The sequence below is a fragment of the Chelonoidis abingdonii genome, chromosome 2 (assembly GCF_003597395.2).
Source record: "Chelonoidis abingdonii isolate Lonesome George chromosome 2, CheloAbing_2.0, whole genome shotgun sequence".
Lineage (NCBI taxonomy): Eukaryota > Metazoa > Chordata > Testudines > Testudinidae > Chelonoidis > Chelonoidis abingdonii.
In genome coordinates this window covers 121,940,832-121,958,107 of record NC_133770.1, presented here as the reverse complement: position 1 = coordinate 121,958,107, position 17,276 = coordinate 121,940,832, and the positions used below count along the sequence as shown (strand labels likewise).

At 41.8% G+C, this 17,276-nt stretch overlaps 2 protein-coding genes across 6 annotated transcripts in view; one reads left to right on the top strand and one right to left on the bottom strand.

The window, feature by feature from the left end:
• The window catches only part of LOC142046341 (uncharacterized), a 1,049,055-nt gene that overhangs the window by 63,702 nt on the left and 968,077 nt on the right, over nucleotides 1-17,276 (top strand). The gene's annotated exons all lie outside the window — the stretch shown is intronic.
• INVS (inversin) overlaps nucleotides 1-17,276 on the bottom strand; it is a 220,578-nt gene that overhangs the window by 198,254 nt on the left and 5,048 nt on the right. For 3 of the 5 annotated variants that reach the window (XM_032787152.2, XM_032787150.2, XM_032787151.2), the window contains exon 2: nucleotides 9,377-9,512. In XM_032787152.2, the coding sequence (XP_032643043.1) occupies nucleotides 9,377-9,482 (106 nt within the window). In that variant the 5' untranslated portion in view covers nucleotides 9,483-9,512. Of the gene's footprint in view, nucleotides 1-9,376; nucleotides 9,513-11,689; nucleotides 11,726-11,755; nucleotides 11,851-17,276 lie in introns of those variants that run through there. The other 2 variants (XM_032787147.2, XM_075062639.1) reach the window with 2 other exon arrangements.

Here is a 17,276-nt window from a genome sequence, read left to right as displayed (position 1 = left end):
ATAAACAGCCTTATTCAAAAAGATATCCAATTTAAAACATTCCAGCAAACTACACACATGTAAATACAAAAAAAACAACAATAGCCTATTATTTTTCTACCTTTGTACTTACAACTGGGAAACAGAAGATTAGAAGGACTGGAAATAGATCCTCTCATAGCTGAGAGCACAGAACAGACAAAGACCCAAGACCAAGAAACACCCACAAATTCCCTCCCTTAAGCTTTGAAAAATCCGGTTTCCTGATTGGTCCTCTTGTCAGGTGTTTGGTTCCCTTTGTTAACCCTTTCCAGGTGAAAGAAACATTAACCCTTAGCTATCTATTTATGACACAACTGGAGGGTTGAACACTCAGGAAAACATTTTGTCTGAGGCTATGTCTACATTAGCACCTTTGTTGCTAAAACTTTTGTTGGTTGGAGGTGTGAAACCCCCCCCCCTCCACACACACACACACACACTCCCCTGACCGACACAAGTTTCAACAACGGAAGCAGACGTTTGGATAGCACTATGTTTGTGGGAGATACTCTCCTGCCAATATAGCTACGACCGCTCATTGGGGATGGATTAATTACGCCGACAGAAGAGCTCCCTCCCATCAGCATAGAGTGGGTACACAGGAGACTTACAGCCTACGTTTTTCAGCAGGAAAGGGGCTCGGAGAGTGGAAAATCCCGAAGGCAGAACAAAGAAACCAGGTGCTGATGACCACCTTTAAATCCACAAAGGCTTGGTGGCAGAGACACAGAATATTTTGGTCAGGCAAGAGGGGCATACTTTCATTGTGGGGGAGGTACCACCTCATTTTGTAAATGGCGTCTAAGTTAAAGGAAAAAATTGTCAAACAATGTGGCAAATTTGTGTCAACATCGCAAATAGTTTGACCAAAACTATAGTCTTTCAGCAAATAAACTATTCATCCAAAACACTCTTTCCAGCTCCACTCCTGCTCAAACTACTTCTGGCATTAGACAAGCTAGCCATTCATCAGTTCAGGAAGCTGAAATTAGCAAGGGAAGGTCTCTTCAACTCAAAAGCTAAGTTCAACAACTTAGATTTTTTTTGTAATGTTGAGTCTGTCTGTAACCTTCCCTAGACACTTAACAATAATCTTGATGCATCAGCCTAGTTACACAATGATGCCGATGACTATACTCAATGCTCACAAAAAACTCACCCTTGGCCTTGTCTCATCCATCCCTGAAATAAGAGAGCTGATGCACAAAACAATTCTGATTTTGGCTGGACTGGAATGACCACAATAATTGTTTTTTGTGTGGTATGTCAGCCAACGGCATGAAGTACAGATGCACAAAAATAATTAATTACAATAGAGCCTTGCTAATTTACACTAATGACTGAGAGAACTGTTGCAATTTACTGAATTTTGTAAATTAGACTAAGCAGGCAATACAAAAGCAAAAATAATGCACCACAAAAAGTACTTTGATTCTTTAATTTTAGAAGTGTAGTTAGGTATTAAAAATCTCCTATTTTTAAAACTAAATAAATATTCTACAGGATTTTTTTGCAAAATGAAATTAAGACAAAACACCACGACCTCACTGCAACACTTTGCTATTAAGGGGTAATTTTTAGCCATGGCCTATACTCGTGTACATGCAATTCTTCATGTGTGCAAATACAGGCCTCAAACGCCTGAGTGAGAATACTGCTCTGAATCGTTCTTGCAAAGTGCTGAGCAACTGATGTTTTGTGTGCATTTTATTTATTTAGATGTAAATAATTATAAGACACCAACAAAAGAGTTCTAAGTGCCTTAACACTTAATTTTATAGCATTCTATATCTAACAGCATGAAAAGAGGTTATTGGCAAGGTTTTATTAAAAATTATTTTTTTACGTTAGGGTTAGTGCTACTCAAAGGATTTTTGGTTGTTTTTTTTAAAAATTAAGCCCTAGTTATACATGTAGCGGCTCTTTGATAAAGAAAATAAACTAGAATCTAACAGTTACCATCAACATAAGTTACATACACTACACGGTTTTAAAAAGTAATGAATTCTAATTGTTTTAGGTGATACATTTACCAATTTTAGGGAAGCCAACAGATCATATATTTTCTTTAATGTGTAATAGTAAAGTAAATTAGAATGCCATCTTATTTTCTTTATGGTTTCTAGGCTTACAATGTTTGTTCATTGCTGCTCAAGGTGATAAGTTGTAGTGTTCAGTAGCAGTATTAGAAAGCAATAAGTAGAAATGGGTATTGTCACTTGTTCACCTAATTATTTTATATGGTCATTAATCTGGGACTTCATTCAGGATGTAATAGTTATGCTAATGATAAACAATGGAAACCAAAACTGATGGTGCAGTTCTTCCTTGGCTCTTAAAAGCTTTTACGTTCTCACTTCATAGTTTTACATGAATTTCATCACAAACTGGGTATAGTTTGTAAAACAATGTTGGCAACTTCCACTTTGCTACCTTGGATGTTTACTTTACAACTGTCTCTTTCTTTATATTGGTACCTAACAAATATCTAGACTATGTGCTGTACAGGATACAGAAGAGATGGTCCCATGCTCCAAGGATTTTACAGTTTGGATTATGATCACGTAACACTGGACAACATGAAATAGCAGTCAACGAATCATACAAACAAAAGAGCTACAATCTTTTCTTTAGATGCATGTACTATACCGTAAACCATGACCTTCCATCACTTCTGTGACTTCTGGAGCCACTGGTGCTGGCTTAGGGGCTGCCTGAGCTGGGCAGCCCCTGGGCCAGCAACAGCAGTTTGGGTGTGTAGGAGGGGGGTGCTTACCTCAAGGCGAGGGGCTCCCCCAGCTCCCCCAGCCCTGCAGGTCCTAGCGGCAAAGGAGCTGAGAGGGAGGCTTTACACCGCAGGCTGCTCGCACCCACAGGCTGCGGTTCCCAGCCAATGGTAACTGCGACAGCTGGCACTTGTGGTGGGAGCAGCACACTGAGCCCCACAACCCCTTCACCACCTAGGAGCTGCAGGGACGCAGAGCTGGGTAGGGAGCCCTGCCAGCAACCCCCTGCCCCCAGCATCAGCCGGGGTCCCAACCACATGCTGCGGCCTGACCCCTCCCTCTCCTCCAGTAATAGCAGGGGTCCCAGGCCGCGCTGCCTAGCACCCCCCAAAGCAGGGTCTTCTGGGCCACTTCCACCAGCACCCGTGGTGCTCCTGGACTGCCGCCCTTCCACTCTCCCTGACCCCCAGCACCCCGCCAAGTTTCAGTCACAAGTATTTTTACTAGAAGTCATGAATAGATCACAGGACATGAATTTATGTTTACTACCCATGACCTGTCTGTGACTTTTACTAAAAACACCTGTGACTAAAACTTAGCCTTAACTATAGATTATTTAGTTATACTTAAGACTACCTTTTAGTTATGGGCATTTTTAGTAAAAGTATAGATAGGTCATGGACAGTAAACAAAAATTCACAGCCCATGACCTATCCATGACTTGTACTATATCCCTGACTAAATCTTGGGAGTGCTGTGGGTGCTCTTGGGGGGCACTGTGGGTGATGACATGGGGGGAAGCCGCAAGTGCTGGGGTGGTGGGTGGTCCAGGATCACTGCAAGTGCTTGGGTGGGGGTGGGAGGTTGGCAGGGCTGCCAGGCTCCCTATGCAGCTTCTCAGAAGTAGTGACATGTCCCTTCCTTAGCTCCGTGTGCTGTCAGCTTCAGAGCTCCCATTGGCCAGGAGCCATGGCCAATTGGAGCTGTGGGGGCGGAGCCTCCAGCCAGAGGCAACGCGCAGAGCTAGGCGTTGAGGTAGGGACATATTACCACTTGCAGGGAGCCCCCTCCAAGATAATCGCTGCCCAGAGCCCTCACCTCTTCCTGCATCCCAGTTCTGAGCCACCCACCCAAACTCCTCCTGCTGCCGCTGGCGACATGGGTAGTGGCCCAAGACTGCCCCAGCAGCAGCCAGTGCGACTAGCCCATGGGCTGCCTAAGCTGCTTGGCAGACCCAGAGCCAGCTGCACTGGGCGCTGTAGAAGTCACAGGGGGCACAAAAAGTCCATGACAAACTTGCAGCCTTAGTTATAGTGGCATGTATATTTCCCACAATAAGATAAGCAGAGAAGGGGTTAAATATCCATTGATCTGAGGGATTGCTGTTCCTGCAGAAGAATTGCTCACCCTGACTCCTGGAACCAGACTTCTTCACATGCACTCATTAGAACAGGGGGACCAAACAGAAACATGCAGACGACTAAAAAAGATCCCTAATAGAAAGAGGAAGTTCTCTTTTACCCAGCCTGCCATATTGCTGTTGTGAGAAGTTGTGCAAAACTGGCTGGTTAGTGGAATGTTGTCAAAAGATCTTGAACAGTCTTAGAACATTAAGGCAAGTACTGTCTTGCCTTGTAATGCCACCAAGTGCACTGGCATGGTCACACAAGCATACTACAAACTGCCCAATTTCTTTCAGGCATCTACCAATAGTTTCAGCAGTTCCTGATGAAAAGCCAAGTAATACTGTTGTGATGTCAAGCCAGGCATTACAGTTTTGCCAGGAAGTGGCTGGGTTTTCCTCCCCTCTCCCAACAAATAAAGAGTCTGTCATATCCTGTTAATGCGTGAGAAAGGCCTGGTCTACACTACGCGTTTAAACTGATTTTACCAGCATTAAACCGATTTAACGCTGTACCCGTCCACACTACGAGGCCCTTTATAATCGATATAAAGGGCTCTTTAAATCGGTTTCTGTACTCCTCCCCAACGAGAGGAGTAGCGCTAAAATCGGTATTACTATATCGGATTAGGGTTAGTGTGGCCGCAAATCGACGGTATTGGCCTCCAGGCGGTATCCCACAGTTCTCCACTGTGACCGCTCTGGACAGCAATCTGAACTCGGATGCAGTGGTCAGGTAAACAGGAAAAGCCCCGCTAAATTTTAGATTTTCATTTCCTGTTTGCCCAGCATGGAGCTCTGATCAGCATGGGTGGCCATGCAGTCCCAATCCAAAAAGAGCTCCAGCATGGACCGTACGGGAGATACTGGGATCTGATCGCTGTATGGGGAGACAAATCTGTTCTATCAAAGCTCCGTTACAGAAGACGAAATGCCAAAGCGTTTGAAAAAAAAATCTCCAGGCTACACAGTGCTGCGTGACAAGCGTAACGGGAAGCCAGAGACTCAAATGGACGCTCATGGAGGAGGAGGGAGGAGAGGGGGTACTGAGGACTCCAGCTATCCCACAGTCCACAGCAAGTCTCCGAAAAAGTATTTGCATTCTTGGCTGAGCTCCCAATGCCTGTAAGGTTCAAACACATTGTCCGGCGTGGTTCAGGGAATAGCCTATCTTGTTCAATTTCCTCCTCTCCCCCCCCCACGTGAAAGAAAAGAGAAAGAAAATAGTTTCTTGACTTCTTTCAATGTCACCCTATGTCTACTGAATGCTGCTGGTAGATGCGATGCTGCAGCAGTGAAGAGCAGTATCCGGCTCCTCTCCCCTCCCCGGTGGCAGACGGTAAGAAAAAACAATCTAGGACTGAACGGCGTCCATCGTCACCATCAGCCCATGAGTGCTCCTGGCTGGCCTCAGGTGAGGCTGGCTGGGGGCGCCTGAGTAAAAATAGGAATGACTCCCCAGTCATTCCCAGTAGATGGTACAGAACAGCTGGTAACCGTCTTCATTCATAGCAACTGGGGGCTGAGCTCCATCAGCCCCCTCCCTTTCCTGTGTAAAGAAAAGATTCTGTACTGCCTGGACTATCATAGCGCAGCAGCATGCTGGGCTCCTCTCCCCCAGCACCGCTTAATGTTCTGCCTGGACTGTCATAGCCCCCAGGAGGCTGCCTCCCCCTCATTTTATCTCACTAACAAGTCTCTGTTTCTTATTTCTGCATTCTTTATAACTTCATGACACAAATGGGGGGGACACTGCCAAACGGTAGCCCAGGAAGTTTGGGAGGAGGGAGCAACGGTTGGGGTTGTTGCAGGGGCACCCCCCGTGAAAGGCATGTAGCTCATCATTTCTGCGGGATCTGACGCAGAAGCAACTGTGCTCTCTGATACACTGGTTCTCTAGTACACTTGCCCCATATTCTAGCAGGACTGACTCTATTTTTAGAAACCATAAAGGAGGGATTGACTCAGGGAGTCAATTCCCAGTTTTGCTTTTGCGCCCCCAGCCGATCTCAGCCAGGGGCACCCATGATAGCAGCAGACAGTACAGAAGACAGATAACCGTCATCTCATTGCCAATTTACGCCGGCAGCAGACGGTACAGAACGACTGATATAATCTCTGCTATCATGCAAAAGCAAATGAATGCTGCTGTGTAGTGCTGGAGTATCGCCTCTGTTCGCGGCATCCAGTACACATACGGTGACTGTAAAAAAAATAGCTGAACGGGCTCCATGGTTGCCGTGCTATGGTGTCTGCCGGGGCAATCCAGGGAAAAAGGGCATGAAATGATTGTTCTGCAGTTGTTGCTTTCCCGGAGGAAGGAATGACTGACGACATTTACCCAGAACCACTCGCGACAATGATTTTTGCCCCATCAGCCACTGGGCTCTCAACCCCGAATTCTAAGGGGCGGGGGAGACTGCGGGAACTATGGGATAGCTACAGAATAGCTACCCACAGTGCAATGCTCCGGAAATCGATGCTAGCCTCGGACCCTGGACGCACACCGCCGAATTAATGTGCTTAGTGTGGTCGCGTGCACTCAACTTTATACAATCTCTTTTATAAAACCGGTTTATGTAAAATCGGAATAATCCCGTAGTGTAGACATACCCAAAGTAGGAGAACTTTTATCTTCTCTTTGCCAAATATTGCAGCAACTTCGAAAGCTGAAAAGAACTTGTAGTTTTCCCTCCTTTCCATAAGGAATCCAGAGCAACATTATCTGGGTCATACACAACAGTCCTTGAAGGAACTACTATTTCTTTGTTTACAGCTCTGATCAATATTTTCTACTGTTTATGACAAACTGCACCAGCAACATACAGAAAATACTCGTACGATATTTCTTCAAATGAACACAGTACAAGGTTATTTTACTGCTGCTTTGTGGAGATAAGAAAAGCAGTTTCACCAACACTGGTGCATAATTCTTTGCTGCCAACTTTTAATGATAATTGCCCAGTCATTTGACAAGTTCAGTCTTGTTTTGGCTAACCCATAGAAACCTTTTCCAGTTTACCTGCAGAGAACTTGATACAAGCAGAAACTTATGAACACTAATGTATCTATGGTTTTGAATGGGAGCAAATGTGTGGCAGAAAAACTTCTATAGTGTACTTCGAGCTCTTATTTTCCCAAGTCAGAAAATACAAAATCCACACATCCCCATCAAGGATCTTCACTTCAAACAGCAGATAATGCTGGGTGGTGGTTCCTTCAAACTTTTTCTATGCCAGAAAGTTAAACTATTTATAAATATAGTTGTCAGTGATCTGTATGTAGCCTGTAAATAGGATCCGTGCTCTGTGCTAGTTTAATTCGTTCATAGTTTTCCTTTCTCTCTGCTCTCATCCTTAGGTCGTTGTAGTTAGTTAAAAGGGCATGATTTGCTTATTTGGCTCTGGAGAGAGAACAATTTAGGTGACAACATAAACCAGATAAAACTATTAAATATCACTTTCTAATTCAATTTACTACTGCCTCCAGCAAGACTTAATCATGCTTTCTGAAATTGTATAACATCTTTGCCTGACTAGCACTTGAACAACTTTGAATACTGGTTCAGGGGGAACCATTTCTGAAAACCGTTTAAAACAGTTTAATTTCCCACTGTAGACAGAGTTTCATTGTTCAGATCATTTAAGATCTTTGTACATTTACACACTTGCCCTGGTTAAGATATTGAAACTGCCCAATTCTCATGCTTTTTAATGGGTGAGACAGACCTCAAACATAAGCATTGTCTGAAGGCAATAAAATGAGTTTTGACGATTGCTCATTTTTCAAATTGTAGCATGAACAGATGTATTAGCCAGTAAATTTTATATTTTCAACAAAAATTGAGTGATTTCTTTATATCTCCAACTAAACTGTTAATCTAATACGTATTACTAATAAATGTAAAGGCGTATTGCACATTTGATAGTTAACAACAAAAATACTAACGAAATTCTTTGGTCTTTCCAAGATACTTATCCTCAGAGGCCCAAGAGCTTTATTCTCAGAAGTACTGAGCAAACGGAACTCCCACAGTCTCAGCAGGTGTTGCAATTACTCTGCACCTCTGAGAATTGAGCCCTAAGCCCACAACAACAATTACATTTCAAAATTTAAATGAATCTATTTCCAAAGTTATTTAAAAAGTAATAAACTGCCAACTGTATGTTGTTGGTCAGAGAGGGAGTGTGGACACAAATCAGATATTAGGAATATTAATATACAAAAACCTGTAGGAGAACACTTCAATCTCCCTGGACACACAATAGCAGATTTAAAGGTATTCAATCTGCAGCAAAAAAACTTCAGGACCAGACTTCAAAGAGAAACTGCGGAGCTTCAGTTCATCTGCAAATTTGACACCATAAGCTTAGGATTAAACAAAGACTGCGAATGGCTTGCCAACTACAAAAGCAGTTTCTCCTCTCTTGGTTTTCACACCTCAACTGCTAGAAGAGGGCCTCATCCTCCCTGATTGAGCTAACCTCATTATCTCTAGCCTGCTTCTTGCTTACATATATATACCTGCCCCTGGAAATTTCCACTACATGCATCAGACGAAGAGGGTATTCACCCACGAAAGCTCAAGCTCCAATATGCCTGTTAGTCTATAAGGTGCCACAGGACTCTCTGCTGCTTTTACAGATCCAGACTAACACGGCTACCCCTCTGATACTGTGAAATCTTAGTTCCATTCAACTCAATGAGATCAGGATTTTGCCTTGTCTCTTCAACTGTCCGGAAATAACCTAGAACACTTACCAAAATTTAAGTAACAAACAGAGTTTTGGTTTATTTTTCTGAAATTCTGTGTAGTAATAAAACATTGCTTCTCCACACATTCAGGTGACTCAGGCAATTGGAGACAACTTTACCAAACTTTCCAGAAATTTAGTCACCTTTGTTGAGTATAACCACACGAAATTTCACCCAAAGGGGAATTTGGTCAAAATGTTAAATTTCCCAAAACAGGTGTTTTAAACCAATGTGCCTCCTTGGTCAGATCACAGTTATTTAATCGCAATGATAAATTTTCTATTTAATATTATTTAATTACATCAGAGACAATAGATAATAAAAACAGGATTGCATATTTTTACAGGTATTACTAAGAGCATACTTCCACTTAGGATCAGAACAAGGACAGTAATACTGGAAGTTAAATACAGGAGTGAAAAGCTGCCAATTTTAGACAGCTGAGACATGTATCTTTAAAGAGAACACTTACCTGCTATTAGCTTCTGGAGGGCACCCTTATCTCCATTAATAGCAGCAGCATGAACTTGAGATGCTAGTGAGGAACCATTGAACAACCAGTTCTCTGAAACATTCATACTCTTCCCAGGTATTGTCACAGGCTGGATCTGTACCAACAACATTTTTAGTAAAAAAATACATATTTTTGTACAAATCAAAATGTAATGCAATTTTAATCATGTAATATGAATGCGACTAATATAATGTTAAAATGGTTACATTGTGCTGTAAAAACAAAAAGTGTTCCGCTTTGTGTGTTAATAAAAACCTCTAACTTAGGCTCAACTAGACAAGCCATACATTAGAGATGTCTGTAATATTCTTGTTGCCTGAAAAATACACCAAACACCAATTGAGACTCTTAGCTGAACTCTCCAAATAGCAAACAATATGTATTCATCTACAGTTGAACAGAATGCATTTAAGAATTTTATTTTATCTGCTTGATTCACTAACAGAAGCCGGGCACCAACCATCCTTTTCCAATACTTAACATTTGTCACAAATAGTAAACATAACCATATTAGTTCAAGTTACAATTATCTCTTGGGATTTAGTAATATAGATCCATTTATCAAAGGACCTCAGTGTTCTACAAAGATGGTAATATCCCCTTTTGACAGGTCAGGGATCTCAGCTACAGAAAAAAGTTGTTATCTGCCAAAATGTCACACATAATCAGTAACATAACTGGGTATTTAACCTAGATTCCCAGATCCATGCAATAATCAGTATAGTGCACTGCTTCCATACTACATAAGGGTAGAAAGATTCAGGATATTTTAAAATTAAAATAGAAAGTACTCTAACCATCTGCATATTATTCAATTGTCCTTATACAAGTGACAATATTCTCAAGCTCTCTCAAGAAAATTAATTCTTAAAATTGTGTTCTCAATTCATGTATGACAATATTAAAGAATCTAGTGAATATACTGTAAATTATGGCTATATTTCATACTTTATGAGTATTTGGTCTAATGGATATTGTCATGGGGTCATTTTATCACAGTTTCTTATTACTAGGGAAAAAGGACAACTTCTGCCCACCCTCCACACCAGGGTTCCAATCAGTCTCTATGCCAAAGCAGTAGTCTAGGGTTGGTCCTCCATATTTCCTTGTCCTCCTAAGACTGGCCTTCACATTCCCCATTCCCTAGAGAAGACCCCAGAATACAGCTAATTTTTCAAGAGTTTTAAACAGCCGCAATTCCTGGAACCTTTAAAAGAGAAATCCAAAGCCTTCAGACGGCTGAATAAAAAAGGTAAACAGTCTCCAACTCTCCTCCTACTCCGAAAGGTAAACCAAACAGGGTCTTGCTCCAGGAGGGGAACAACATAATTTTTAAGTCCATTCCTGTTGCAGAAAAGCAACAAGCAAAGCCTTTGCCAGTTCTTGCAATTTTAACCACAAATTTTATGATACTTCGTGTTTTTTGTTATGATATGAATATGGCAAAACTAAGATATGCTTTACGCAAAATGGGTCACGTGAGGTATCATTCGGAAGATTACGATTTACTGAGTGTGTTTCTCCAATTTGTATGCATGTATCATTTCCGTATCTGGAGTTAGGAACACTGCTTATGTAACTATTACAACTGTGTGGGTATGTGCTTGGGAAACACCCACCAGACAGTAAATTATCAGTCTTAATCAGCCATTAGGACACGACAATGAGTCTTTGAAGATGCAGATCCCCCATCTTCCCAGGAGTTCCTTCCTGTGAACCTTGCAAATAGACTCAGACTTTAAGGTCAGAAGGGACAATTATGATCATCTAGTCTGACTTCCTGCACAATGCAAACCACAGAATCTCACCCACCCACTCCTGTACAAACCCCTAACCTATGACTGAGTTACTGAAGTCCTCAAATTGTGGTTTGAAGACCTCAAGCTGCAGAGAATCCTCCAGCAAGTGACCCATACCAGATGCTGCAGAGGAAGGCGAAAAACCTCCAGGGCCTCTGCCAATCTGCCCTGGAGGAAAATTCCTTCCCAACCCCAAATATGGCGATCAGTTAATCCCTGAGCATGTGGACAAGACTCACCAGCCAGCACCCAGGAAAGAATTCTCTGTAGTAACTCAGATCCCACCCTAACATCTCATCACAGACCACTGGGCATACTTACCTGCTGATGATCAATTGCCAAATTAATTGCCAAAATAAACCTTGTCTCATAGTTTCCCTAACACTGCAAGGTCATGTGATTGTATTTTGTACCAGGTGACACTATCTTGGACGCTGCTGGTACTTTTCCATAGGAAAAAAAGGCTTCCCACCTTATGTAATTTCTATTTAAGGCTGGGAAGCAAGGGCAATCTGAGTGTTCCAGTTGCTTCCCCCACCCGAGAAGGAAGACTGTGGAAAGCTCCTGAAGAAACTAAGGAACGAAGCTAAGGGAAGGCCAGGGGTGAGTCCAGGCTGAGAATAGGAGTCTAGCCTGTAAAGAGACATAACTGGAACTCTGAGCTGCAGAAACTCTACAACATGCCTAAACAACATTTAGGGTGAGAAATTACTGTGTGTAACCTGTATCTTTAGTGTATTAAGTTTAGTTTGCATGTTTTATTTTATTTGCTGAGTAACCTGCTTTGCTCTGTTTGCTATCCCTTATAATCACTTAAAGTGTATCATTTGTAGTTAAACAGCATATTTCTTGTTCAGCTCAAAACCCAGTTTGTACATTTCCTATTTTTGGCGGGGAGGGGACAAAAAGCTGTGCATCTCTCTCTCTACATTGAGGGAAAGTGCAAATTTTTATAAGTTTGCACTGTGCAGATCTTTCTATACAGTACAAGACAATATTAATTTTGGGTTTATACCCCAAAGGAGGTGTGCACATGAGTGCTGGGCCATCCCCAAGCTGATTCCTCCCACACAGAGCTGATCTCAGCATAAATATTTAATTTCATTATTTCTAAGGTAATATCACAATTTTGGGGGGCCTGACTCATGATTTTTGAATGCTTGGAGTTGGCAATACTGAAGCAGTCTTTAATTTCCATTTTGCAGTCTTTTAAACAAGCCCTGTATAGCTACTTGGCTATTGATCCATGCCCAGTAGTGGTTTTCCTCTATGTAATAACTGCTCCCCAGTTGTTTCTAAGGTCACTTAAACCTTGCCTCTCCAGCCCCGTGGCTTTCTTCCTCAGCTACATTTCTGACTTCCTACAGATGACATCCATTAACATATATTTAGGCAAAAATGTAATACAAACTAAGCTAACCTGCAGCTATTGCTGTTGAGTTTTCACCTGACAAAGAAACTCGACTTGGAAATTATATACCAGTCTAGGGAAAAAGTAAATAAACAAAACCTGAATAATATGGAGAGAAGAGATTACTGTATCCTTTAAAAACAAGGTGTTAAGTATCGGGGTAGCTGTGTTAGTCTGTATCCACAAAAACAACAAGAAGTCCGGTGGCACCTTAAAGACTAACAGATTTATTTGGGCTGTATATGAGTTCCAGTATATCTTTTCCAACAACGTCCCAAAAGGCCACAAAAAGATAAAAGGCCTAACACAATTAGATCTTCCTTTCACTGGGGAAGGGGAAAGACCTATGAAATCCACTAGGGACCTTGCTATGCCAATCTAATAAATTGGGAGGTGCTCATATACCATAGTGATGGCTTTTGTACACAGCTATAAGACACACATAGATTATATCAGCTAATGCATAATAAATTATCCGGGGGGGCGGGGGCAGGGAGAGAAATAAATGTCTCCTAAATTTCTAGATCTGTTTCCCACAAAATTATTCTTCTTCCATGAAGGAACTTGACACACTGGCATCAGCACTCCCCTTCTCTGCACAGCCAGAAGGAGGGTCCCAGGAGCATCAGGGGCTCCAAGACAGCAGGAAGGAGCAATGTGAAGCAGCAGGGGGAGGGGCACCTTAATACACACTGCCGGCTGGATGTGAACAGCTCAGCTAATCAACTGTGTGGCACTTTGATCACTCCTGGGCGGCTGCTCCAATGCGCAGCTAACAGGGAACACAGCCTGCCAGTAAGGCCTTGTCTACACTACAGTTTTGTCAGCAAAAGGCACCTTTTTTCAACGAAACAGTAGAGGTGTGCACACTACGTGACTTTTGCTGACAAAACTGTCCTGTTTTAGTGACAAAACCACCTGATTGAGAGACATAGCGCTTTTTGCAGCAAAGTTTTAGACAACACTTGGTTTTGTCACTGTAAATGGCCTCCAGGAGGTGTCCCACAATGCCCATCCTGACTGCTCTGGTCAGCAGTTCAGTCTTTGCTGAGTTGCAGCCACGTAAACAACCATCCACTCCTCCCACTTTAAAGGCCCGGGAATATTTAAAATTCCACTTCCTGTTTGTTTGGCGTGGTGAGTTCACATCACATCTTCCCAGCTGACTACAGCAGCTCCATGTGGTAAGCACTCTCCTGCTTGGACCAATGCAGAGCTGTTGGATCTGCTCAGTATATGCGGAAAGGAGGCTGTCAAGTCCCAGCTGCACTCCAGTCATAGGGTTAGGGTTAGGGTTAGGACATGGTGCAGTGAACAGCGAAGATAAAAGAGCTGAAGCAGGCATACCAGAAAGCAAGGAAGGCAAACTGTCACTCCAGTGCTGAACCAGAGTCCAGATGCTTCTATAAGGAGTGGACGCTATCCTCAGTGGTGACCACACCTCCACTATCAAGAGTCCTGTGGATACCTCAGTGGTGCTGGAGGCAGTGGAAAGTGGAGCTAGCCCTGAGGACAAGGTCATGGACAAAGAAGAGGAGTTAGAGGACGATATGGGGGTCCACAGTGGAGTCTCTAGGTGGGGTGGCAAGTCAAGAACTCTCCTCCACTGTGGAGGTGTCTATCCAGTCCCTGCCATCCCTCTCCAGAGAGCAAGAAGCAGGAGGGGAGACCCCAGTAAATGATTTTTTTTTTTAGTTCATGCTGCTCAATGAAAATGGATGCAGATACAAGAGTCCTGCCTCTAATATGGCTCCTATTGAGGCTAAAAATGGTTTAGCTCACCTAGTGGTAGTACAGGCAAAAATTTATTTATAAAATTCTCTAGCAAAAAATATACATTTAAAAAGAAATACAAGGAACTGGCGCATGTGAGTTGAGCAAGCAACTTATGCTAAGAATTACAAGTGTAAGCAGCAACTGAATAAGTTCTCCTCGACATCTAGTGATGAACTGGGGGAAAAAGACTTCAGAAGCAGGCATTATTTGCATGGACATACTTACTCTCTAGATGTTCATTTTACAGTTCACTGGCTGTGGTATGAGGAACGTCAGGAGCTGGGAGTCCTGGTGCCACACATCAAGAATACGGAATGTACAGCTATCACTCAGAGAGCTAGAACTATGCTAGAGGACCCTGAAGGATGCCATCTGTGGACAGCACATGGAAAACCTGAGACGGAAGCCAGACCACTGCAAGGCCTTTGAGGTGAGGTGCAAATGGGATGCCAGCAACCACTTCCAACCTGGGGGCAGTTTCACCCGATTTGCCTACTGGGAGACACCACCTACATCTTGTGTAGCTGCAAGCCCTATTCCAGAGCCTGGCAGCTGCGCCACAATGCCATCCAAGATCACCTAGTCAAAGCCATCCTGCTAACTGTGGAGAACATTGCAGTGAACTCCGATATCCCAGGAATGGACAGTCAACTGCAATTGGACATTGTCATCACTAAAAAGGAACAGAAGAAGATCCTCATGGTGGACTCCACAGTTCCATTTCAGAACAGGACCCGGCCACCCAGATATTCGAGCTCAAAAAGGTGGAGAAATACGTCCCTCTGGCCAATGCCTTCAGAGCTAGGAGTTACGAGGTTCAAACATACACACTGATTATCAGAGTCCTGGGTGCATGGGATCCTAGTAACAAGCGTGTGTTGTGGGAATGTGGAATCAGTCAGCGCTATACTGAGCTGATGTGACAACTCATGGAATCTGACACCATCAGGTAAACAAGGGACGTCTATTTAGAACACATCACTAGACATTGGCAATATCAGGAGAGATGAGCCGGAGTGCCACTGAGAAACAAAGTCAGGAAAGTAACTGAAATACTGCTCTAATGGATTGCATTAGAGACAACCTATCCTAAATTCTCAATTACAGAAGGACAATCTACACTCCCTGCTATACTTGCTTTCCACGAACTACTCTTCGTACAACTTTTTATGAGTGATGTACATGAATATTTGGACGCCAATATCTAAATTGTGTCATTAACAAGATGGATAAAAACCAATGATTTCTTTAAAAGAATAACCAAAAAAAAAGTTTTTTTTGATAAAATGCTTTTTGAGGAAAAAACCTATCTAAAGATAGTTTTAATTAAGATACATTATAGCTCATGGAATAGAGATTATAAATTCTAATTCTATAGTATGAGAATCTATTTATGTCACGTTTAAGAACAATTTTGTAAATGAATTCCAATAGTTCATGGATTAGGGACCCAATCTTATGGGCTTCCAGGGGCTTCTGTATAGATTATTTAGATTAATCTTTCTATCTACCCAATGGGACTCAGTGCTCAGTCTAGAAGATACCATCAGAGATGCTTAGTTTTGCAGTTCTCAAACTGTGGATTTGTGTCTCCAGAGATAACATGCTTGTTAACAGCAAAAATGTTTTTAAATAATGTACAGCATTGAGAAATAACAGCCCTCAACCCTATTGTCCCTCTGCAAATTTGTGTACAGAATCAATCCCCTACGTCTCTCTAAAAGTGCAAAGTTTCAAAAAGTTCAATGAATAGAAGATTGTTGGGGGCGGAATAGATCTGGACAAGGAGAAGTCTGGAGATAAATGTGATAAGGGAGGGACAAGCAGTAGAAACAAAAGCGAAACTGTTTGAGCAGCATATTCAAGAAGTCTTGAGGTCTGAGTGAAGCCTTCATTGATTTGAGATCTACCATACCATTCTCTCACTAGAAGGGAAAACCTATAACAGAAGCAGGCTGTAAAAGAGACTCAGTTTGGGAATAAGAACCATTCAAGAAATATATGTTTGCTGATGATGTTTTAAAGAAAGTCACACCAGTGAACTGGTGGAAGTCACTTAAGCACTTGGATTCAGAGACTGTTGAAGTGATAATCTCATTTTTAACAGCAGTAGCTTCTTCTGTCGGTGTAGAAAGAATATTTTCCTCCTTTGGACTAATTCATTCCAAATTGAGAAATCGTCTGGGACCTGAAAAACCAGGAAAGCTTGTTTTTCTTTTCCAGATTATGAACAAACAGGAAAATGAAGGTGAAAACAATGGAGTTAGCTGCAGAAGCAAATCTTTTAAGTTTCTCATGTTGACCTGGCTGACATAGTCAATTTAACTTTTTTTTTAAAAATTTCATGTAACTATTTCAGTTAACAATTTTAACAAAAACAAACCTGATTTTAAAAAAAACTTGAATGTTTAATTAAATTAAAAAATTCATATACTTGTTTTGATAAAAAATTATGTTTTCTTTTGAAGAAAAAAATCCAGAATACATAGCGTTGTTGTTTTAATTAAATAAAATAATTTAAATGTATGTTTGGTGATGTTCTCCTCCTAATATAGCATGACAAGAAAAACCTCCAAATATTAATGATTAACCTGTTGAACTGGAGATAGTTCGCCTCCCAATGGCTTCATAAATATCTGCTTCAATTACCTTTGGTAAATGAAATAACCAAACAATCATTCATTTTCTGATATAGCTGAAAAACTAATCTGAAAAGTTTTCAAAATAGATCACTTTTCAAATGTATAGTGTGTACCTTCTAAAAATGAAACCTACATCTATCTCTGAGTTGTGAAGAATATGTATTAAGGTTATAACAACCAAAAAGAATGCACTTTTATGTAGAAATCCATGATTAAATCAAGTCTTTGTG